Source organism: Centroberyx affinis, unplaced genomic scaffold (genome assembly GCF_046629955.1).
Source record: "Centroberyx affinis isolate AG114_WGS23_722 - 3 ecotype Tasmania unplaced genomic scaffold, CSIRO-AGI_Caff_v1 ptg000153l_1, whole genome shotgun sequence".
Classification (NCBI taxonomy): Eukaryota; Metazoa; Chordata; class Actinopteri; order Beryciformes; family Berycidae; genus Centroberyx; species Centroberyx affinis.
In genome coordinates, this window is record NW_027278850.1 from 310,400 (window position 1) to 335,278 (window position 24,879).

The following is a 24,879-nucleotide window of genomic DNA, read 5'->3' on the forward strand; positions in this document are numbered from 1 at the left end:
TAGACCCAGTTTCTACTCTCTATCTTTCTGTTGTTTTTTTAAAAAACAGCAGAGTTCTCACTTAATCTGGGGAATGTTCTAGGAAGATAAACACACTGTCGATTTGGGGACTTGTAATCCTAACAATGTAGTTACCAGACAATAGTGTGTAGTGCATTGCTAATGTGTGTGCATGTGTGTTTGCATTTGGTTGTGTGTGTGTGAACCTCTCCAGAAACTTCTGTCCTTTCATTAACCACCAGTGATGCCAAAGGAAATGAGCCTGTTGACAAGGGCAATGTTAAAAATAAGACCTATCACTGAGACTACAGCAGAAAAAAAGCTGGATTTTCACAGAGACAGCTATTGTTTTGATATGCATAAATTACGTTTGGTTTATTCAGCTGCACTTGAGAAAAGTTTTTTGAACAAGCTTCATAAAAGCACGGGCTGGAAGATGCTCATGCACCGTGGCCATCTTATTGCGCTAAGGTTTTATTTCCAGGAAAATGGCTTCTTTATCAGAACTGCTTAGAGCGTTGTATACGGAATCTGAAATGGATGAGACGGTGTGATGTGATTTATATGCACACTGTGATCTCAACACTGAGACTCTTGGATGCTGTTTCCTCTGTGTCTTCAGATCAACACAGCTGATAGTTTTTGAACACATCATTTGGCTTTGCACTTTAAAGATTTATGGCTCTCCAAGGGTGATTTCATGAAACTCGGGGTGCCTTGAAGATCAAAGAGGCACCTGTAAGATTGTAAGGTTTCCTCAAAAAATCGTACAGTCGATTGGGTTCTTGGGAGCCCAGTCGACTGTAAGATTTCAGAAGTGAAATTCTTATTTTCAAAATCTAATATAAAGAGAATCCCTGCTGTTTTCTGTAGTATGGATGCCTGATGCATGGCATATCCATCCTTGGTTTGTGAGCTTAAATGTTTTACTGTAGTACTTCTGCAGTTGAAAAGTTTTCTGGTGAAAATGGCATGGTGCATACTTTCTAGAATTGTATTTTTTTTATGTAGCTTCTTAAATAAGGATAAAAATAAGTGTACTTTTTAATTTCAGTATGATGAATGCCAGTTCCAAGAGTTGCTCTGTGGACAAGTCATCCATGAAGATCTACCTATACACATGCAATAGAGCTGATCCTTACAGATTAAAATTTAGTGAAATACATCAATGATTTTATATGTGGCCACTCACATATAAGGGCAAGCCTATAGTCAATGGGTCAAGGCACCACTGTAGCCAGAAATTGGTCAGTTGGGTTGTTAAACTGACCCTAAACACGGAAAGGTCTGACGGAAGCCAATTAAAGCTTGCTGTGACTGCAAATAACCACCACTCTTCACTGTGCATTTAGATAAAAGCAATAATAGACATATGATGGATTAAAGACTCACACTGCTGAAATATTCATCATGCATCCCTTGCTGATTTCCACTTTCCACTGAATTAAACAAAAGGAAAAAAAAATCTCAGTGCGTCCTGTTGCAAAGCTGGCTCGGCTCGGCACTACCTTGGTTTACCGTGGTCCGTTTCTATGGTGACGACCAACTCACATACTGCTGGTTAGACTACGAGCATGTCGTCCAACCGCAGATTGATTTTGTGTTTTCAGGGCCTATTACTCATCTTCAGGTCTCTGTCGTGGGATGAAAAGAACAGAAGAGACAATCTGCATGTTCACTATCTGAGATTATTAACCCCTTACACCCTGAGTTTCCCCTTAACTGTCTGAAAACCAGGTGAGAAACTAGTTCCTGTGCCTTTAAGTAAACAAGGTAGTGTTTTGACAGCCTAGTAGGCCAAAGGCCTCAAATAACACATCCTGTGATCACAATAAAAAGGTCCACTTTTGGGGGAAATTGACCCAACCCCTTCACCAAGCTGTCTACAGCCCTGCAAAGTCATATTGATAGAAACAATTTTCTATTTCTCATCAATAGATCTTGCAATGTATGCATGTATATCATCGAACAAAAAACAAGATGGTGGATTTTTAGTCAGTAGATTGATTTCCCACACATTGTTCGGATACCAAGAAAAAGGCTGATTTTGAAGAAAAAACTTTGTAAGTTGCTGATATGTCTCTGCAAACCTGACACCAACATAAATTCCCGTATACTTATTGTACTTGGCAAATAAAGTGATTCTGATCTCACCATGTACCGCAGGTGTAGGAGCAGTCTGTAAGACAAGACAACAGACACTGGGTGGTCATCAGAAGGTCCTAATCACCTCATTATCATCCGGATGTTAAATCTGTCGCAGCAGTGACTCTGGCACTGTGTATCACCTTCCAAGGTTGCAGGAGAAGGTTCACCCTGTGAAGTATATTTAGCTGTCCCAATTAGCTGACCTCATTTTCACCAGTATGGCACACTCAGGCTCTGGCATTTCCACCACTCTGTTTGCATTACTGTGCTCCATCACTGAGAAAAGATTAAATTTGCAGAAATTACCTGTCGCTACAAAATCTAATTAATTGTAAACTTTCAGCTGACATCAATCTTTTATCAAGGTGGAATTTCACTTTAATATGTTGATTAACAGTTGTTTTATTAGTTTGTTCATGTTTTATGGCAAATTCACTAATTTGTTAAATTTATAAATATTGTCCTTTAATTGTGTCAGTACTTTATAGGCCACTGATTAAAGGCAGTTATTCTGAGAAATCAGCATGTAGTCAGTTCAAAGGCAACACTGTGCTCTGTAAAACTGAGCAAAAAAATGAACTGACAAGTTATCATCACAAATGAAATCCCCAACACACATGATTTTGAAGGCCAATACAATACTGATAATAATAATTTATCAGTGTCTAATAGCCAATATTTTATACCGTTATGGCAAGGTAGAAAAGCCTCTGAAACAGCTTTAAGACATGTGACACTAAAACTCTCCATTAAAACCCAGACTAATTCAATTATTTTAGAGTTTTTTAGAGCTCTTTAAGGAAGAGTGACCCCTCTTTTTCACTGGTAGATTAAACTCCAGGTTAAATTAGACCTTTTAATGAAGAATTAATTTACAAAAACATAATTTAACAATTAAACGAATAACTAAAATGAGCAAATATTGCAGTTTTTACAGACTGTTTTTATGTAGCTGTGGTCAGGAAAGAATATCTTCCCGATATTGGTCGAACCCTAGCACGCATACAAACAAACAAACAAACACACACACACACACACACACACACACACACACACACGCCTCCACCAGCACCACCACGTCACTGTCATGATGATCATCACCAGTCCAGTCATAGCTAATAGAACTGACTGTTAGATATCGCACCCTCTCCAACACTGCTGTTCTCACCACAGAGGAAGGCCTGAGGACCTTGGGGGTTTTATGTAAAACTGATCTGTCACTGGTTGGTGAGGCAGCTAAAAGCCACCACCCCCTCCGTCATCGCAGCCTGAGCACATTTGTCACTGATCTAGTTGCTGCTCGGGCTGATTTTGACCTCGTACCTCCTAATAACATACAACAAAAATGCTGGACAAGCACTTGGAGAGCCTGTACAATGTCCAGGCTCTTTGTTTTTTTCCAAATTAAAAAAAAAGAAACGTACTGTATGTTATACCATTTGATCGACACTTTTATCTAAAATGCCTTGCAGTACTATGGGCGTAGTTTTACCATGGGTGGCCCCAAAAGGAATAAAAATTTGGCATTTGTGCGATGCTCTATGCAATAAAACACACAAGGTCACAAAAAATCACCATAATGAATCACACAAAAGTGATATATCAAAAGAAATGTAGCCTACTGTTTAACACGAAGACAAATAATTTCAGCTCCCTCAGATACTAAAGTGGGTCTGAAGCAGTAAATGCCACCAAGACAAATTCCTGTATATTTATTGTACTTGGTGGATTCTGATCCTGAATGCTGTGGCCAGTCCTGGTTTCATATCAAACAAAGCTTCCTTACTGCAGTATTATCTCATGGTCAAACCTACATCTCTCTCTACAAAAATCCACCACACACACACACACACACACACATACACACACATGTATTGTACACAGCAATAGACATACGATAAATGCTAAAGTGGTAAAGCTGTCCCTGCTGTATTCATGGGAGCTTGTAGATATTTATCAAAACAAGATCTGATAGCTGTACAGAGAAATGACTTATGTCCCATATGCTGTGGTTCAAGAATGTAGACTGACTAGACAGATAGCAAAACTATGAATGTTTTTAAAGTCATATATCAAGGGATTGGTGCAAAAGGGGCGTAAGTGACATTTTGGCTGAAAATGAGTGCCATATATCATGGGAAAGCTCTTATTGAGCTCTATCTGATGGTCAAACGAACACATTTGTAATCATAAGAAAAATTAAAATAAAGGGGAAAATCCAAAAGGCTCAAGTGAAAACCCTAGATTAAATTTGGTGCAAAATGGGCTTAAGTGCACTTAATAGCTTTTATAGTCTATCAATTGTCTGAATCTTAATCTCTGTGAAAGTATGAATGGTTCCTTTTGAATAAAAAGATGCAATCATCTAAAATTTTGTTTTTGCTCTGCTGTAAAATTAGGAAAATCTCACGTACGCCTCTTCTGCTCTAAACCTTTGAAATGTTTTATATGCAGCCCAATTATTTTATTTTTTGCCATGATGGGACTGACCAGACTGATATTTATATGTGAATGCTGTTAACGAGTGAATGTATTGTATGTTGTCTGCTAACTAACTGGATGACACTGGCACTGTTTTCTGTGCTGTGCTTGCAAACCAAATGTCTCTCAGGACAGTAAATGGCATTGCATCTTGTATTCCCAAGACTCTCCTGATAGAAAAAAAAAGCTTTCCCGTACCAATCCTGTCCCTGTCAGCTGACAACTTAGCATAAGCATTAAAATAACATCAAGTCTAACAGCAGTTCCCCTGAGTGATCCGAACACTGTTACAGTCCTGCTGTCTGTCCTGCACTGTTGCATCATCCAAGGATATTTTATAGACATTTTCCAAACCTACAGCATCGCCGCTATCTCCCTAACAAGCTCTTGTGGCATCAGACCTTTTCACAATCTCCTGTTATTTGCATCATCATTAAAACTCAGAGAAAGACACTTCAGGAAAAAGGGACGGGGCTCTTGCTGGCTCTGACTTAAGGCTCTGACCCCAGAGCAGTTTTTAGACTTTCATCTTTTTCCTCCTGACTTAATTAATGCCCTGTTTAGCCTACAGCGGAGTCCCTGTTCACATCACTTGCCAAGGGTTACTTTTGGTTAAATGATCATGAAAGAACTGATATGTTTCACAAAAGGTGGATTTGTTGCACTTAATCTGAAAACCCTGTGTTGTTTATGTTCTATACAACTGCAGCATAATGTATGGATCTCATGTCTTTTTGTCCATGTGGGCTGGGAACCTAGATTGTACGACACTTGAGTAAAAAATGAATATTCATTATCAATGTCATATCAAATGTTTGGAGTTTGGGCACAGTTTGCATTTCTTCCAGCCCATAGAAACATGATCTGGTTTCATTCCCTCTGTAGACTGTTGCCTGGGTAACACAGCTCAGCCATGTTCTCTCTACACTGCAAAAATATATCCACCTTAGCAAGTCATTTCTTCTTTAAATGCCATCTCTCTTAAAACTGAAGAAATCTGCCAATGGGGTGAGACCATTTTCCTAGTTTGAAGTGCGGTTTCCCATAGATCTGGAAATAAGATAGATCACTTTACTTTTTTTTTTAAGTTAGCATCACTTGATTCAAGAATATCACTGAAACAAGTTGATTTGCTCTCGTCCCCCACAAACAACTCAGTCCCCCTCTGGGCCAATCAGTAACAAATCTGTTACCTTGTTTTGGCCTGTAATTGTAACGCCCCCCTTGGGCCCGGCAGTAATTTGGAAAATGCCAGAATCACAGCAGTGAGATGCATCATTTCCCCAAGTTTCTGACTTCCATAGCTAAATATCAGTGCAATCAGCCAGGCTTAAACAGACACAGACATGTGCATACTAAAGAAAAGATCACGTGCATGGAAACAAGCCCTATTCCTAAAATTCTGTGTTTTTTAATATATACTGCTTATACTTTTTAATATATTACTTACACTTATATACTACTTTCTTTTATATACCTATTTCCAAAATTTACATCTGTAATTTTTTTATGTACTATATTTATATATTGCACTATATTCCCGTTTTTTGTTATGTTGAATGTGACGTGAGCAACCCACCAAGTTGAATCCCTTGTATGTGCAAACTAGCCTGGCCAATAAAACTGATTTTTATTCTGATTCATTCTTATTCAGTTCATCTTTCCCCAAAATTTCATCACAATCCAATCAGCAGTCTGAGATATCGCACACAAAGGACGAACTAACGAATAACCCCCACCAAATTTCATCACTGGGGACAATTATCTCAACTTGTTTTAATAAAAAAGATACTTTTAAGACTCAATAGACGATGAAATGACTTGGTAAGAAGGACATATTTAGCAGCGCAGCACCACAGGCTGTTGCCTAGGTGACAGATCTCAGCCATGCTCTTGAGTGGCCGATGGGAAGACTTCTGGGAGGTGTCACCGTGGGCGAGTGAGGCACACTGGGATGTGTTTTTGTCTGGCTTGGAGCAGCTCTTCCGGCAGCTGCTCTCTGGAGGAACAGAACAGCTCAGTTCCTATCAACTTAGGACCCCCCCTCATCCTCCGTCCTCTTTCTCTGTACCGCTGTCTCTCTCTCCCTCTCTTTTTTCAATGACCTATGTCCTATGTTACTCAGATTTTATAGTTGCTCACTTATAAAGATTGCCTGTATTGCCTGTATCACAGAAACAGTATCAATGACACTGAATATCTACAGAAAATATTAAGAGTTTTGGTCCAAAATCAGATATCCCCCATTTGAAAAAACGTGACACCTACTCTTACAAAATGATTGCACAAAATTCAAACAAATAGCGGCTTGTTTTAAAGGCTATCTCGATAACTTGACTCAAAATTGACTGATGAAATGAAACACTTTTACAGAACAGATCCTCAAGAATCTGATGATCTCTTTTTTTCAAAATAGGTATATAGTGCTTTGGAAATAAATTCTTAATATTTTCCACAAATCTATCACAAACACCTCCTGTATCTTAGATGAAGAAGAAGTGCTGTGTTGCACTGCTAACAATCCATCCCACTAAGCACAATACAGAATTCTTCAGCCATATTGATTCTGCAAAGCCAGCCCATACATCACATGGAGCTACTTTGCTCGCATTCTGTCTGCCTCCTGTAATAAAACATATTGTATGTCCACTGACCTTTAGTGGAAATACCAAAGCAGACTTCAGATCTGCTGTTTTGTGTTCTAATGATCTTGGCTCTGCCAGACCAATATTAGTTACATCTATAGAAACACAGCTTCATCCAGCGTCTGGGAGAGCGGTTGCCATAGCAACCAGACACTCACTGTTTGCTGAAGATGAATAGGGATATACCCAGAGAGGTGGGGCAAAGCCAGAAACTGGTACACATCATCCAACACTTGAAGGTTCCCATTTAAATGATATATTTTCACATTAGCAGTGAACCGGATCTAATGATTTTCCTAAACATTGTTTAAAGAGACTGATGCCAATGCAAGCCAGTTAATACTTATACTAATACTAATACCCATACTAATACCAATACCAACACCAATACTAATACTAATTGCATACTAATACCTATACCAATACTAATAGTAATACCAATACCAATACCAATACCAATACCAATGCTAATATTACAGTATGCTGTGCAATGCTATGCTATACTACACTATGTTACACTATACACTATATTATATTGTATTAGATTAGATTATGTACTGTGGTACTATACTATACTATACTACATTATACGATCCTAGGGAAACAGATATAGAGGATAATGATGCAATCAAATGTTTACAAATCTAAAAAAATGAGATGATGAGATGCACACTGAACATGTTATCTGCATGAAAAATCCCACACAGCGACTCCTCAAGAATGGACTGCAACAACAATCTTCCTTTTTAATACACAATGCTCACTTTATTGTTTAAAACTGATGCGTTGTGTCATTGTGTCTTTGTCAAAACTTAGCATAGTTTGAATAGATCAGCTGTGCCAATCACCACAACATATCACACTGATATCACAGTCACATTGTGGTTTCAGTCCATTCTTAGGAGCTGCTGTCTTCCTCACTATGTGGGGGTTTTTCATGCAGATTTGACTATTTTTGACAAGTACCCCTATTCCACAAAAGGCTGTTTTGCTGCGCCGGCACAACACCAAACCATGACTCAGTTATGCTGTCAGAACATCGGACCATTGCATAATGATAATTGCGCTACAGTAATCTGTTTGTTCGGCTGGAAAAATAAATATCTCTTTTGCAAGTACAACAGGAGATTATATGTGGTTAGGATATGACTGGCTATTATGGCGCCTATGATAAGCTTCCATGTCTTAAAGTGTCTACTAATGTGATGGAGTATTGTATTGTAAGGATTAAAGATGGTTGTACTGTCGTTGAGTATTTTCCAAAGTGCGTTTGGTCTAACTTTCCTTGACTAAGCGAGTGATTGTTTATTGAGGCGGTCTGGAACACAATGTGGGTGAGGTGGAGGCAGACTGAGCCAAGTATTTGCGAGGAAGTCTTGAGAATGAATCAGGAACAAGTTGGCAAAGTGCTGCCTATTGGCACAGTCCTCTTGTTTTGTTTCTGATTCTTGGTAATAAATGTCGTGTTTTAATGCTTTGTAATGAAATTACATTGGACTGGAGAACGGGTTAGAGTGTAAAAACTACTTCAAAGAAAAACAGATTTTTCTATTTGGCCATCAGTCTTTTTTTTTCCTCATTAAATAACTCACAAAAACACTTTCCACAGTGAGGTGTTTGCCAAAGATTTAGGATATTTACCTTTGGTTAATAAGCCTTCCACTATAAAAAACAAATGGAAGGCATATTTACTTTTCTCTCTCTCTCTCTCTCTTTTTCTCTCTCTCTCTCTCTCTCATTTTCAAACATGAACTGTGTTTGTATAAGGGCGATACATTTAACCTGGTTAAAGTAGAAACACTGTGAATCAAATCTGAAAACCCCTTTCTATATCATGTGAATCAAGCGAATTCTTGCACACTGGAGCAGAACTGGGCGGGGAGTAAAAGGTCATGCATTCAAGGCATTTTATTGGACGCAACACTATTACTTCGACTTCCTTTTGGCAAGCAAATGGTGGAGCGGAAATCGAACTGTCAGATAATTTATGCAGCTGCCCCCTTTTCCCAGTGTTTCTCCTGCTGTTTTATCGCAGCAGGGGAGACGCAGGGCTGCTAATAGATGTGGGGGTTGTTCGTAGAATGTCATTTTGAAATGAATCTACTGGACTGGACTGCAGCGTTGTAGATCCCAACACCAAATGAACATGGACTCAGCCTAATTTGCAGGAGTCTTGTCTGTATCTCAGGCATGCTTCTCGAATTTTGCTGAATTTCATATGTGGAAAAAAAATGCCAAAAGCCTATAGGGGGTAATAAGTAAGATTTTTACTGCCGCTTTGCACAAAATGGCTATATCTGCAGGGGGGGTTAATGGGGTTATTGATCAATACCAGTGCCTCAACAATTACTTCCCCAGTTCCAGAGATTTCTGTCTTTCAAAACTCACTTTCCAGTTCCACACTCTCTTTTTGGACGGCGATATGTTATCTCTTCTCTAGGCGTTGCTGTTAGATCTCTGCTCTAATGAAATGTGACTTTATTGTTTGTGTCAATTACAGGCTGCCATAATTCAAGTAAACAGGAAGGGTGAGAGGGATCGGGGGTGGACAGGAAGAGATAAGCTCCACCAATGTTGCATTTCCTATTGGTTGCAAATAGAGGTTGATAAATATCACAGATTAGTTCTTGTCCATTTAACAGGTGGGAGTTACTGTTATTAGTATATCATTTTGCAATTTTAAACTGCATCTACTGTAATCACAGTTCTAATCTTGGTCTTGGAAAAGGCTTGAATGTTTTTGGACTGAATCTAAACCGCCTTTGGTGTTGTTCTTGTCCTGGTCTCGTTTGGAGTTGCCTTGGCAACCACCCTGCAGGACCGGGTTGGACTCTTCGCTATTTACTTCTGAGTGGAACAGCATGGTAACACACAGCCAATTTTGTTTTGATGGGAAGAAATCTGCTCCTTCATGGTGAACCCACTCACATACAGGCAAATACAGAAACACAGCATCACTTGAAGTACCATGTCCATTCTCCTGTGTATGCATGCACACACACTTACACACACACACACGCACAAGCACCTACTGACTTTAAACCCACATCAAATTCCCTCTCTTTTTCAAAATCTATTTTAGATGCATTCTCTCATTCTCTGAGACAGACACACACACACTCTTTCTCACTCTCTTTCACACCCCCCACGGCACACACACACAAACACCCACTGATTTTATGTCAACCCAATCTCTTCGTCTCACACCTGCACACACTCTCATTCTCAGTCTCTGTCACACACACGTAAGCAACACAGACGCATACACACACTCTAACGACACACAGACACACTCACTGCATAAACCACCCCCAAAAACAGATACAGTCCAGTTTCCAATCCCTCCGCTCCCAGTAAATTCCACCAAATTCTTCCCTTATTGACCCATGTGACAGGCGGATCAAAGTAGCCACCCACTGACTGCGGCCTTACAGGGCTTCACATGGTGAAGCACCCGAGGTTCCTTTAATGGAGACGGACTGAATCACAGCGCCAGGCGGAGGGGGGGCAGGACTGGCACTTGGCTGATTATACAGTGAACAGACTGGGAGAAAGCATGACACTTCCTAACTTCAAACCCTTCGACATTTGATGGTAATTTAATGGGAATTTGTAAATTTTCCAGAGTTACGTCAATTTTGCAGAGTCATTTTCTTGCTTTGTCATATTTTTTTCTGCATTGTTATCTCTTTTATTTTACCATCTATTACTCTGAATTAATTCTTATCTATCTATGGTGGGTTTGGATAGGCTTTGGGTTTGGATAGGCTCAGTAATAGTGCACGTTCACTCTCCAACACTGTAACACTGTTAAAAAAGGAACAGCTATTGGCAATGTTGCTTGCATTTCTGGGCCCATCTTCTTGTGTGGTGGTGTATTTTTCTTATTCCCATGAATAACTGGCCAACTGTAGACAAAGTGATGCCATGTCAAGATACTTCCACCACAGCTACAATGGAGTTTGATAGCAGAAAATGTTCCAGCAATCTGAAACCTCAACGGTAAATGTCCTCAGAATCAAAGAGCAAGGGCTTCTTTCTAGACTCACCATTTTGCACCGACGGTCAACAATCACACAGGAAGAAATCCATCGTAGAAGAGGCAGAGAGACCAATTTCTCCACCAAGAGTAGCCTCTCACTTTAACTCGAAAAGAAAAACGCTCGCTCTCTTCTCTTACTATATCACTATTGCTCTCTCCATCTATATGTGTAACCCACAGCTGAAGGCAATGAGTTCACACCCTCTCTCTGGAGGTTGTCAGGAGTCATAGTCGGAAATGTAGAAAATCACTAAATGAAGTAGAAGTACATGCAGCAGGTTGAGGGAAAGTGGGTACAACACTTTATCACAAAATATCTCCTGGAATGCACTGAACATCACAGATCGATGGTATCTAACACTGTAAGAGTATCAGAGGGGGGATCTTTCCTTTATCATTATCAATATCAATAGGGAACATCACATTCCTCACCATTTTTTGTATGTATAAATTCCAGGATGTTTAGAGGACATACAACTGACAAGTCGACAGCTTCTGTTGAGAGACTTTGGCTGCAATCCAGATGAGATAGAAAATCGCTTTTATTTTAGTTAACCTTTATTTAAGCAAGCAGGTCATTAGAGAATAAACTTACAAGAGCACAATAGCAGCGATGTTATGAAACAGACTACTTACACTCGCAACGCTGCTCTCAATATAAAGAAATGTTTCAAGGGGATCAAAGCTCTAATTGAAGTGGACAAAAGAGTGTGCCGGTGAAGATTGAGGCTGGAGAAAAGAGCAAACCTGCTAGCAAATGGTATTCATCAGCTTTCCACAATGATTTACTGGGCTAGGAGGAAAGACAAACTGTAGGTTTTACAGAGATATTTGTTTCAGACAAAGGGTTTAGACTAGAGCCGGTGAAGAAGCCTGTTGACGTGACTCAACAGTAGGCTGGCCATTATACTGACTGAGGATGAATCACGCTTTATAATACGAAAATCCTACATCATTATGTGGAAAGCATAATCTAGTGTTGTAACGTCTACTGTCTATTGTCTCTGTACCATATGTGGTAGTGTGCATGTGCAGTTGTTGTTGATGTGTTTGTGCACAAGTGCCGCTGTGCAATTAATGCACATTTATTGTACTTTGTGAATGAAGTGATTCTGATTATTAATAGTTGAGTACACACTGGTTGCCGAAAGTTATACTCATTTAGCAAGTAAACAGCTGCTCTGTTGTCAAACTAATAGGCTTTCTAAACAACATTGTAAGTCTTTGATCATAATTGTCTTGCCTTTATTTTCTCTTTGTCTTCCTATTGTATTAAAATTGTGCATCTTTTATCGATTTGGAAAAAAACACTGTTTGTCCCTAGCTCTTATTTCTTTTCCCATCACCTCTCTATTATACATAGATATTTTTGGGATATTAAATCTATTTTCAGGGGCAGTGTGACCTGTACACCCCTCAGTATTGGTTGCTAATGTAATGTAATGTTGGCAATCAAATATATAAAGGCTATTATACTGAATAGGTCTGTCAGCAAATGCTTAAAATGTAATTGTGAGCAGATGTGGGAAAATTCATGTTGATGAGGCTTCCACCTTTGACTGGAGTCACCCTGTCCATTTATGTTTTGCTCTGCAAGCAAAGAGGGTTCTCTCTCTCTCTCTCTCTCCCTCTCTCTCTCTCTGTCAAGGTCTCTCACTCTGTCCCGTTAGGTCATTTTCTTTCATCATTCCCTATTGCTTTATCTTTTCCTCTCTCTCTCACACACACACACATACATCCTAATAAGTCTGACAAGAACACCCTGTAAGACTAGACAAGACAACCGAATCAAATCTTAATCAGCGCGATGATGGGAAAGGCAGATTCTGCTCTGTGCATGCTAATGAGCACTCTCAGCAAATATATTCAATAAATTATAAAAAATGCTCATTCTCAGCTAATCCAACATCAATTTGGCTAGACAAATATTTGGATATCAGATTATATGGACATGGTTTTACAACCAAGGTTAGAGGCTAGTTTTTAAATGATTTAATTAAGTCATTTTTTTTTTTTCAAATATTGAGCAATGAACATTAGGCAGCATTTTTTTTAATGGATATATAGCATTTTGGAATGAAGCCTTTCAGTTTCATACATAGCAGAGAGAGAATGACATAAAATAATGTAAGATGAGATGAACTCCAAAGGCAAATTTGGGTCACTGCAGCAGCAAAGAATAGTATATAGGTAAGAAGAAATGAGTAAATAAATAATTAAGAAAGTATAGGTAAGAAAGTAAGTAAGCAAATAAATAAATAATATCAAACTACTTTTCGCCCTCTGGACAGCCATGTGTTTCTTCTAAGGTGCTGGTGATTACAGGAATGAGAAATGTCCATATAGGAACAGGTTTGCCGCACTCTACTATAGATTATTTTGTCTTTATTGTATTGAAAAAAAATATTGTTTAAAAGTATAATGATAGAAGGTCAGAACAGATATGTTTGCAACAGGTATTTTGTAATATAAACAATAAATCATAAATTCATTTAAAAATCCATTTACATGAATTTTCTCAGCTAACTTGAAGTTGGGACCACTTCAAAATTCAAAAGACAAAAATGAAAGACATTACACATATATTTTTTATTTTATTTCACTTAGTTTTACAAGTAGGCAAGACGTTCCTGTTTTAACATCTAGTTTTTTTCTTAGTCTTAGTTTTAATTTACAATTATAACCTTGGTTGGCTGTTCTAATTCTATTTTTCCAGATGTAAATGACTGTAATGTTTCTAAAGATGACTGTTTGTGTCTCTTCGGGGTGTTTGTTTGCCCAGAAGCTGCTACTGTATTCAGAAGAAGAAGACAGTATGTCCACAACACAACCACAAGGGTTATGGATGCAGCTGTAAAGTGGAGCTGTTCATCTTAACGGTGATAAGTTCCAGATGCCAAGAACAGCTGATCTATAATCTTACTAGCCACCCCAACATCTCCATGACACAGTGCCTCACCGCTCTGATGGATTTAGCCTCTGCCAGGGCGTCGCACTCTGGAAAACTGACTAATTCACATACTGAAACAACGAGAGTAAATGCCATTGCTGCGGCTGTTGGATTAAAGGCTGCAGAACAATGAATGAATGTTTGTTTGTTTTTATCAGATGAAAGATTCGAGAGCGAACTTCTAGCTAGACGTGCAAGGATAAAATCTCAGTTACATCTTAGGATAAGGATCTGCTCTCTGGGGAGCCAATCCGAATCTTTATTCGCCAAGTACAAGAAAGGTAAAGAAATTAGTCTTGGTGGCATTGGTACAGAGACATATTGTTTATACCTTAGATAAAAAAAAGAATAAAAACACAAGGTACATAGTGACTGAAAACAAGACCTCAGACTCAAATACAGCACATTTAGCATTCAATCACTATGTTCATTCAGGCAGCATGGTAAACAGTATAGTGGCAGCTGTAGAGTAATAATGTTAAGAATCAGAGTAGAATGATCAAATATCAGTTACAAGAAAATCTGGAACAGATCAGAAATCTAAAAATCTGTTCTGAATTCAGTTTTCTGTGCTGCTCTTGATGGCTGAATTAAGGGATGACACCCTGCATCTGACAGTGAAAGCCAATTAGATGACTCCATATTACATCAGCCTTTCCTTACTCAAAACTAGATAGGTAAAATACAGATGGGAATAATAAATGACCGCATTTTACACTCCTATCCAGAGTGAGCACAACAGCATAAATAAGATCTGCAACATAACGAGTGACCAGTAGTATGGGAAGCAAGGGTCAAAACCACCATGGACAGACGATACATGGATGACTTCATGCAGAAAAGCAAAAACAAATAACCATAATTACAAACCACAAGCCCCTATACTGTATCTTTTCCTGCTCATTTGCTTTTATGGACAAGTATAGCTTTTCATAGTCATTGCCAGGCTTGGGTAGTAACAGAATATTGTAAATACAACAAAATTTAACTGTATTCGATTAACTTACATAATAAAAATATGTATTCTAATTACAGATACGTGTGGAAAAATTGGAGCTTTTCTTCTGGGAAAATGAGCAAACTCAGAAGGCCATTTAAATAGTGGCAGGTGTTCTAGGTGCTCTTCATAAAATGTGTTTTTATTATCTGTACCTTTATACTTCAAATATGGCAAAGTAATCTGAAAGTAAGTGAAAGTAATACATGACTGAATTTGGGTCATGCTTTGGATTACATTACTGAGTACAGCTTTGATGAGGTAACTAGTGACGGCATTGGAAAACATGTTTAAAGTACCCTGGGAAATGAGCACAAGCCTCCAGTCAAATGCTGATGTAAAGTTTTCTTTGGCTGATAAGTGTGTGTATTCCAGCAACCATCGTTTTGAAGTCCTGTTCTGTTCTAAAAATGTAGTGGGTGTAGCTGGTGAATTTTGGGATGTACTGTACCCGCCTCTATAGCCGGTGGACAAAAAAAAAAGTTTGCTTCTTGCTCAGCTTAGAACACAAATACACTTGACCCGGCTGCCTCGGAGGCAGCGAGCGAACTAAGCCATCTGATATGAGACAAGAGGCGACTTCCAGCTAAGAGCCTCTGAATCATGCTGTAATTGATACTATCTCAGCCTTGTGTTTTTTGAGGACAGAGTGAAGAGGGCTTGGTTGGGGGCGGTATTCAGGGCAGGCAAAGGCCCATAGAGGGTTCTTTAGCCTCATTTTCTGACCGGCCGGCTCCCAGGCCTACTTAATATTTCACGGCTCCCTCTGAAACGGAGGAGAATGCATTTAATTGTGAACAAGTGTGAACAATAAATTGGCTATGACCGATGATCCGCTGTGCATATATGGTCGGTTTACGCTTTTGATCATCGAGCATGCTCCATGAATGCGTGCGACCCTGAGATGCCGTACGCATGTAGATGCATGAAATTACAGTGTGACGTGATTGAACCGTGAAAAAGGAGAGCTTTTGATGTGTTAAATCAATGGTCTCTGTCAGTGACCTCAAATCTGCTCCGTTGGTCTCAGAGGAGGAAGAGCGATTTGCTTTGAAAGAGGTGAGCCTCAAAAATTAAAGCATGGGAGAATAATATAGCACAATATGATAAACTCAGCCAGGCATACACACACACACACTTACATGGATACATGCACACAGATACACACACACACACACAAACAGGTGCGGAGAATTCAACATAATGTAAACACTTATTTCTGTATTAAAGGAAACATCCACTCTTAGATATCATCAATCTGTGCTGCTCAGTGCATCCCAGTAGTTGTTTTGTGTTGAATTCACTTTTTTGTTGCATCCACTATCCCTTCACCTGCCTCATCTAATTCTACCTCAGTTAGCGATTTCCTACGCTTCCCTGAATGCCTTTCAACAGCTCTATGCTGTAGATGTGTAGGTGGTTTTTCCAGTCAGAAAAAAGGCTGGTTGTTCAAATTACGAAAAAGTCATCAAAGAGGGTGTTTTGCAAAGATGCAAGCTGTGGCTGCGCTGCATTCTGGTCTATTGAAGCTACTGTTGGTGGAAAAATTGGCCTCTCTGTTTCTTCTACAATAGATTTCTCCCTGCATGATTTTTGAACGATGGTGCAAAATGGCAGCTCTAGAAAGAAGCCTTTGCCGTTTGAATCTGAGGGACTGAAAACCTGATGTTTATCATTGATGTTTTCAATCGTTGAAACATTTTCTGCTCTTTCAAACTCCATTGTAGCTGCACTGGAAATATCTCGACATGACATCGCAGTCAGTTATCCACGGGAAAAACACACCACCAAACAACAAAATGGACCCCGGAATGCAAGGGAGGCACATCACTGTTTTTATTAACAGCATTAAAGTGTTTTAGGGTGGATTTGTTCTGAGGTACAGGTGGCTGTATTCATGGAAGTTTGTAGATACTTATAAATTTATAGCTACAGGTGGACGCCACACCAATATAACTACACACACACACACACACACCTACACACACACACACACACACACACACACACACACACACACACACACACAATGAGTCCCCTGGTGCTGGCAGCAGATGCAGGCCCGTCCAGATGAACAGTTATTGATATAGGAATGTATCATCCTCCCTCCCACTGTCTTGACATATTGCATTGATGAAGTACGCTGCTGCTGCACCGGCCAAGCATAACAACACTATGATATGTCTGAGGTGTATAGGCCCACATGTTCTCTGTCTTATTTCATAACCTTTGTAAAAAATGTCTGTTGGGTTGGCCAGGAATTACAAGACGATATGTCTGCATAGAGTTAGACTGATATATCGGGCCAATATTAACCTTTTATTTAATATTGGATATGGCCAGTCTGTAAAACATGCAATGAGATTAGGTTTTCTTTATTCATTTAATTGTTAAATTATGCTTTTTGTAAATTAATTCTACATTTAAAGGAAGTAATCTATCCCAGACTTTCTTTGCCATTGAATGAGGTGGGTCACCCTGCCTGAAAGAGCTGCTAACCCTAAAAGAATTTCATTAGTCTGGCTTTCAATGGAGAGTTTTAATGTGCCATGATGGTCTAAATGCTGTTTCAGATGCGTTTCCACCCTGTCAAAAGCAATAGTTCATGGGGAAAGACTGAATATGTGCAATTTTTGAAAATGGAAATATGTAAAGATGGCAGAAAATGTTGGCTACCGGCAGCTTCATTACAAAAATATCAGTATCAGTATCTGCCTTCAAAACCCCATATTGGCCCAAACCTAGTCTGCAGGATATAAGTCCACATATTGTTCTCTGATACATTTCATAACCTTGTAAAAATATCTGCTCATTTCACCATATTATGAAGTGACAGAGTCCCACAAGGCCGGCCTGCGGGGCAGATCTGTCTCTCAGTCTGACCTGATTCTACTGCTGTCCTCCACTTCCTTATGGCTGTGCCAATCAGACTGTATTTAACTCCGGAAACATATTTCCCCTCTTTGTATGACAAATGTGATATCGCCGGATCCAGAAAGGAGGTTCACACCTGATATACGGCTTGAGTAAGTGACGGATCTTGATTTAATGCGGCTCTGCCCTGGTGATAATGAGGCGTGTGGGGAATCCTGGAGGCTCAACAGGCTCTGATTCAAACTGTGCACTTGTAATGTTGTAGCTTTGAATTTGGCACGTCATCTCCCGTCTCTGCTGACACTCTCCTCTGTGTGCTATCTCATAAATGCCTCAAAGTGCATTTTAACAAAAGAAAGTGGTTGTGTTAATGCACTGTAATTACAGATGGAGGACGGTGCTGTAAGGCAGACTGCCATCTACTGGTTTAAAAGCACAACCCCCCCAAAAATGTTTTAACTCTCACACCTTTAGTCCATAGATTAGGTAAATAGGGTTCACACACACACACACCTTTTGTGAAGACCGAAAGATGGAGATATGTACACACATTCAGTCTAGGTGCTAGATTGAGAAAAAGTTGACAAAACCCTATTCAGCAACCCTATCCTTCATCAGTCAATTCAAAATTCAAAAAACAAACTGACTGATCAACTGTTGGTTGTAACAATAATAAAAGGTGAAAAGGCAGTTATTAGTATGCAGGTTTTAGTAATTTTACACACATTTTTGCTAAACGTAAGATCGTAACCGTCTCCAGCGTTGAAGGAGGATGTTTTTGCTTCGAGATTTAATTTGAATCAAGCGGAGCTGAACTGTCCCCCACCTTTTGTCATTAATTTTAATCTGATAAACAATCTCATGCAGGAGCTTCACATCACTGTCACAAAGTGATGAGGGAGAGGGAAGCAAAATGGTGCAAAAAGGGCAAAGCAGGATTGGAAACAGCAGAGACAAAAGAAATGAGTTGATATAGGCCTACGCAGATCTTTCATACTGAAAAGAACTGCAGTTCACATCAGAATATGTTTAGAGATGTTTGTATACAATACAAAATACACAAAACTTTGGCCCAAAAATGACATTCATTCAAAACATATCTTGAGTGGCCAAAATATATTTTGGATATACTTGGAGATACTAGCACATGAGAAGAAAATATATTTCCAGAGTTCAAAATAGGCTATATTTCCAATGAACTTCATATGTACAAAGGCATTTTGGCCATTTTGGGCTATTTTGAAACATATTCTGAAGTATAGACCACATTAAATCTATTTTCTTCAGCGTGGGATATTTGTAGGTAACAAAGAAGGGATAAAATCATGTGTGGTCTATGTGAAGCATCTCCGACATGGCTTGCTGTGCATCCTGCTGATTAACACCTGACAAGCCACAGTTACATGATCCCAGCATCACCGTCACCACCACCGCGCATCTGTCGCGCGCACAGAGCCTCTCCAAGCAGGAAGCTTTTATATGGTAATGACAATCGATGGGAAGCGATGCGCGCACCAATCAGAAGCTCCTTTGATTTATGTTTGAGGGACTGTTGAAACGAACAGTCGCTTGGCAACCGCTTAATGAAATGTACGAGCCGTGGCCATTAAAAAAGACCTCAGACCCTATACAGCTGCCTCTTGTGGCGATTTCAAAGGAATATTAAGAAGCTGAGGGCGTTTGAGGAAGGAAATTATGACATTTGATTCCCACTGATAACTCAATTTGCCCCGTAGCCTGTCTAATCGAAAAACGAAGAAGTGATGGGCAATCAGTTTCCAAAAGTGTATGTGGATGTGAGGTAACCCATATTGGGACTCCCGCTGTTCGGTTGGAGAGTCGTGATTCAGGTCTGGTCGTAAGCTATTAGCCTCTCCATGCTCCCAAGGAACTGCCCTGACAGTGAGCAAATCCTTTTAGGGCCTGGGTCATTAATTTATTGTATCCTCCTAATCCACAACACCACGTTTGACGGCGTGTCAAAGCGCCGCCTGGTCACTGCACGGCTGACGCTCCGTGTATCCCTATGTATCCTATAGGCATCAGGTCGTGCGAGCCAACAATAGACGACCCCCTCTCCTTCTGAGCAGGGGAAATATGTGATATCGATGTACACTGCAAAAACTGTCCATCTTCACAAGTCATTTAGTCTTGCAGTCTATTTTTTGTTAAATCGAGTGGAAATCCTGTCCATGGGGTGACATAATTTCACTCGTTTCCAATACAGTTTGTTTCAGGAACAAGGCAGAATCAGGCAGATGACTCCACTGGTATCAATGAAATGACATTTGATTCCAGAAACAAGCTGATTTTCATTGGGAACAAGTGGAATTATTTCACCCCACTAGTAGATTTTCCTCACGTGATTTAGGAAACATAAGGTTTCAAGACTTGTTAATGTCGATATTTTTGCAGCGTACGCCTTGATCTCTGAGTCTGAACGAATGAAAATAGGATGGATGAGACACATTCTCATCGCCGTGACTGACTGTTACTGTGGAAACCAACTTTCCCTTGCCAACAAGATGCTCGATCATTCTCAACTACCCATCTCACAGCCTCGTTATGATTGTTAACAGAATATAGATTAGGCAGTTTAGACCTAGACTAAGTCTCCATCATAATTACTGATAGGCTACCACTATTCCAAACTCGCCTAATGAAGCACATAGTATATCATACATGGCATGCACAACTGGAGGAAAATGGTTTTCATTGCAAAAAAATAAAACATTGAAAATATTTCTGCCACTTACAACAGTTGGTAACAGCGAAACTGTTCGCCACCTCCAGATTGTCAATGTGAGGCGTCAATCTGAATTCCGAGGTGCCAAACTGAACCATTCCTATCCGAAATGCGCTGTACTCCTGATCCGCGCCCCTTGGAAAGAGTCCCCCTGAAACACACAAAACAGCGTGTACTCGCGTATATTTCTACCTTAAGATGTTTATTTTTACTCATTTTAGCATCACCCTACGCACAAAGCCTGTCTTTTAGACATTCCGTTTAAAACCATTAATTTGTTTGAACTAATGGATACATACCAATTTGAACACTGGGAGAGCCTCCGAGCGCGCAGCCCCATAAAACCAGCAGAAATGAAACGGATAAATTCACTATCTTTTGCATGTCCACGGTTTAGGTGTCCACATCCACCAGGGAGCCAAATATTCCTCTTTTTCTCAGCCGATGTTAGATCCGACACATATTGGAGACTTTCAGCCGTGGGGAAAATTTACTGCAGAAGCGGACAGTTTTCTGCAGGTGGTTATCAGTGAAAGGACTCCCGGCTCCTGCCCCAGCAGTGAAGGAATGGTAGCCTACAATGTAGATTTACTGTCTCTTCTTCCGCTCCTCCTTCTGGTCGCTCCCCTCCTGCCGGCAGCTGATACCTTCTCTAAACGCACAGGGACAGTGCGCGTCTCCGCTCGGCGCGCCGGAGATCCTTTCAGCATCACACCCACAAGTGAGGAATGTTAATGAGAAAGGCGTTCAGACACGGAAAGAGCCGAGCGCCTTACACTTGGTGACAAGAGTGCATACATTGTTCACATGGGTGGCCCCGGTCCGGTGGGACTCAAACCCTTTTAACCCCCTCGCAGTGTTAATGCCGTTGCTCTACTCATTGAACTATAACGGGAATAGAAACTGTAACCCTGTAGTGTTAGTGCCTTGCTCTACCCAATGAGCAACACAGGGAATGAAACCTCTAATTCTAGCAGTGGTAGTGCCATGGTTAGCTCAGCTTTTATTCCCCTAATTCAGTTCAAACAAATTATCCTCAGTCTTATGCAAGATGTATGCTCCTGTTTCTGATCTAAATTGTGATTTTTTTTTTATTGTAGCCTACATATTTTACTGTTTTTGTATTTTCTACTGTATTGTGTGTTTTATTGTGTTACCCCTGCTGCAATTTCTTGGCCATGGTCTCCCTTGGAAAAGAGATTTTGAATGTCAATGGAACTTCAAAGGCTAAATACACATTTAAAAAATGGTCTATGCAGGTGTTAAGATACAAAAAGAGCCTTCAACAAGGCCTATATTGACTCACAACATCCCACGGTCATTAGATGTGTGTGGTTAGCCCATATATGTTTGGTGGTAAAGTATGAGATATGCGGCCATGACCTTTTAAGCTCCCTCTCTAGAGCTACAGCTATATGCCTGAAGGTCAGTCTGTTCATTACTCGATGTTGTCTTAATTTTATACAAGATGACTCTCAAAAGGCTTCCCGATCCAACACCCAGAACCCTCCCCAGGCCAGGAAACTGATCTGTCATCCTCCACCAAGCTCGTGTTAATTGCACTCCTCACTAACACATCTGAGCCCCTTCAGGACGGAGCCATTGTTCCAAAAAAAATCATTTTGGGAGTGGATCATAATATAATTTTCTTTTAATCTGTTTGGCAAAGCAGGGCCACATGTTCCACTGTGTTTATTTGCAATGATAGTAGTGGAAGTCCAAACACCCTGTATATAGGCTACTGTATATTGAAAGAGATTTTCTAAACAATTAATTTACATTGCATTGTTGGCACTTAGCTGGTGCTCTTATGCAGGGTTCAAAAACTTGCTCAAGAGCACTTCAACAGGACACACAGCTTTTGATGGACACATGAGGGCATGGATCACTCTTCCTCTCTTCTTGGAGGTGGAGCCACACAGCAGTAGCAGTGCAGCAAGCATGTAATAAAGCATGCCTTCTACATCTGTATTTGACATTTGCGAGACTAATAAAAAAAATAAAAAAAAGATCCTGCTGCATGGGATTGGCTGTATTTTGAAAGTGTTAAACAAGAATCTCAAGCAATATTTGTTTTTTGTTTTCAAAATGAAAATATGGCATTTTGTGATGAAACCCTTCTAATGCTTTATGGTCATCCCAATACAAGCATCCAACATGAGCTCTAACCTATGTTATAAAGGCTGACATTTTACATTTTAAACTCATCAGGTGCATCATCTGGAGGCCATATTTTATCTCACTGGGAATAACCATTCAAATGAATCTCCTCTTTACCTTTGATCTACGACTTATTGTCACTTCATGCATACAAATCCAATGCAAATGTGTGGGTGGTAGAGTAAGTGCCATTTTAAACAGGGTTAACTGAAGGAGAGCTTCCCCATAGCCAACACAAAATAAATGGCAATCCTGTCCGCTGCTTTTATGATATGCAGGCGGTATCTCAGCCTCCACAGACAGATGTATATTAATCATTGGGCGGTGTGGGGTAGCAGTCTGGGAGCAAGCTAATGAGGCTGAGAGTGAAGGGGAACTGGGGGAGGCAGCAGTTAGAAGCAACAGAGTGGTTGAGGTATGGAGAGTCTCTCAGAATTCAGCACCACGGACAGCGAATCATGTAACATTTGCCATTTAGTGAAAGCTCCTGTGCAAAGAACTGTTCAGTACCAAGAGTGCATAGGTTTTTAAAGACCCCATGAAATGAAATCTTTACTTTCTTGATTTTATGTATTTCCTGTTGAAGCAGGATGTTGGGGCGGGACATAATGCAGTGAGGGATCATTCAAAAGTCTAAACCAATGGGATATGAGTCAGAAATGTATGCCTACTAGTCCAGCATGAAGTCACCATTAAATATACTCTTTTCCAGGAAGTAAAGGTAACGGGAGTTCATGTCATGGGGGCTTTAAAATGGGTGACCCCAGTGGGAATTGAACCCCCAAGCCTGGGAGTGTTAGTGCCAAGCTCTACCCATTGTGCCATTCAGGGAATAGACACCCAAACCCTGGTTTTGTTTGTCCCATTCTCTACCTATTGAGGATGGAAATCCTCACCCTGGTGAAATTTAATTCCATGCTTGACTCCTTGTGTTAAACAGGATCACACGTGTTCATTTGTGTGACCTAGTCTGCAGCTTCTGCCATGCATGGGTGCACTCTGCTGCTGCTGGATTGAAATGTAATTTCACTTTGATTATCTTAGGGCGTTTTCTGCAATGTGCTGCATTTGCAGGCCGAGAGATAATTTAACTGTCACAATATTGAAGAAGGTTCTAATGAGTTTTTGGGGTGAAATGAGAGTAACTCGTGAGCAAATCATGTACCCACTGGGTATATACAAATGTTTACCTTCGAGTCAGTTCGTACAAATAATCCACAAGAACCAGATAAGGACTCTGCACTGGCTGTTAAAATGAAAACATTTAGCGTTCCCAGGAGAGCCTATCACTCAGTGGAACTGTAGATGCAGTGGGGTGGTAAAACCAAGTCACTGACCTTTCAACAAATGTTTCACCACTTAGCTTTGTTTATTTGTCAGACACTATAACTGCGTATTTTTCAGTGGTAAAATGCCGTGCAACTGTTGCCTAGCAAGCATTCACATTTACATTTCTGGCATTTAGCTGCTGCTCTTATTTAGTGTGACTTACAATGAGGAGCCATTCAGTGTCTTACTCAAGGACACTTCAACACGCTCGTCATAGACATGCAATGGCATGATTGGTTATTGTGTGTGTGTGTGCATGTGTGTGTGTGGCAGAGACAGACAGGGAGAAAGGAAAGAGAGAGAGAGAGAGAGAGAGAGAGAGAGAGAGAGAGAGAGAGAGAGAGAGAGAAAATGGTTGTGGCTTTTTTACTTCCTCTCCCAACCAATACCCAGTGGGAAATCTAAAAGTCTGCTGAATGACTTTTTTTTCTGACTCCTATATTGGTTTATTCTAGAGGTTGGAACTTCCGATGTTGTTTGGACTGGCTTTCTAAAGCCAGTCCAAAA

The 24,879-nt window shown here is 40.1% G+C and overlaps 1 protein-coding gene across 5 annotated transcripts in view; it reads right to left on the reverse strand.

Annotated features, from left to right (window-relative positions):
* gria2b (glutamate receptor, ionotropic, AMPA 2b) overlaps positions 1–21,267 on the reverse strand; it is a 49,816-nt gene extending 28,549 nt beyond the window's left edge. For 3 of the 5 annotated variants that reach the window (XM_071532625.1, XM_071532618.1, XM_071532633.1), the window contains exons 1-2: positions 21,183–21,267; positions 20,894–21,034 (exon numbers count right to left, since the gene is read on the reverse strand). In XM_071532625.1, the coding sequence (XP_071388726.1) occupies positions 20,894–21,034; positions 21,183–21,267 (226 nt within the window). Of the gene's footprint in view, positions 1–20,893; positions 21,035–21,168 lie in introns of all 5 variants that reach the window. The other 2 variants (XM_071532650.1, XM_071532640.1) reach the window with 1 other exon arrangement.
* Positions 21,268–24,879: the final 3,612 nt, after the last annotated feature.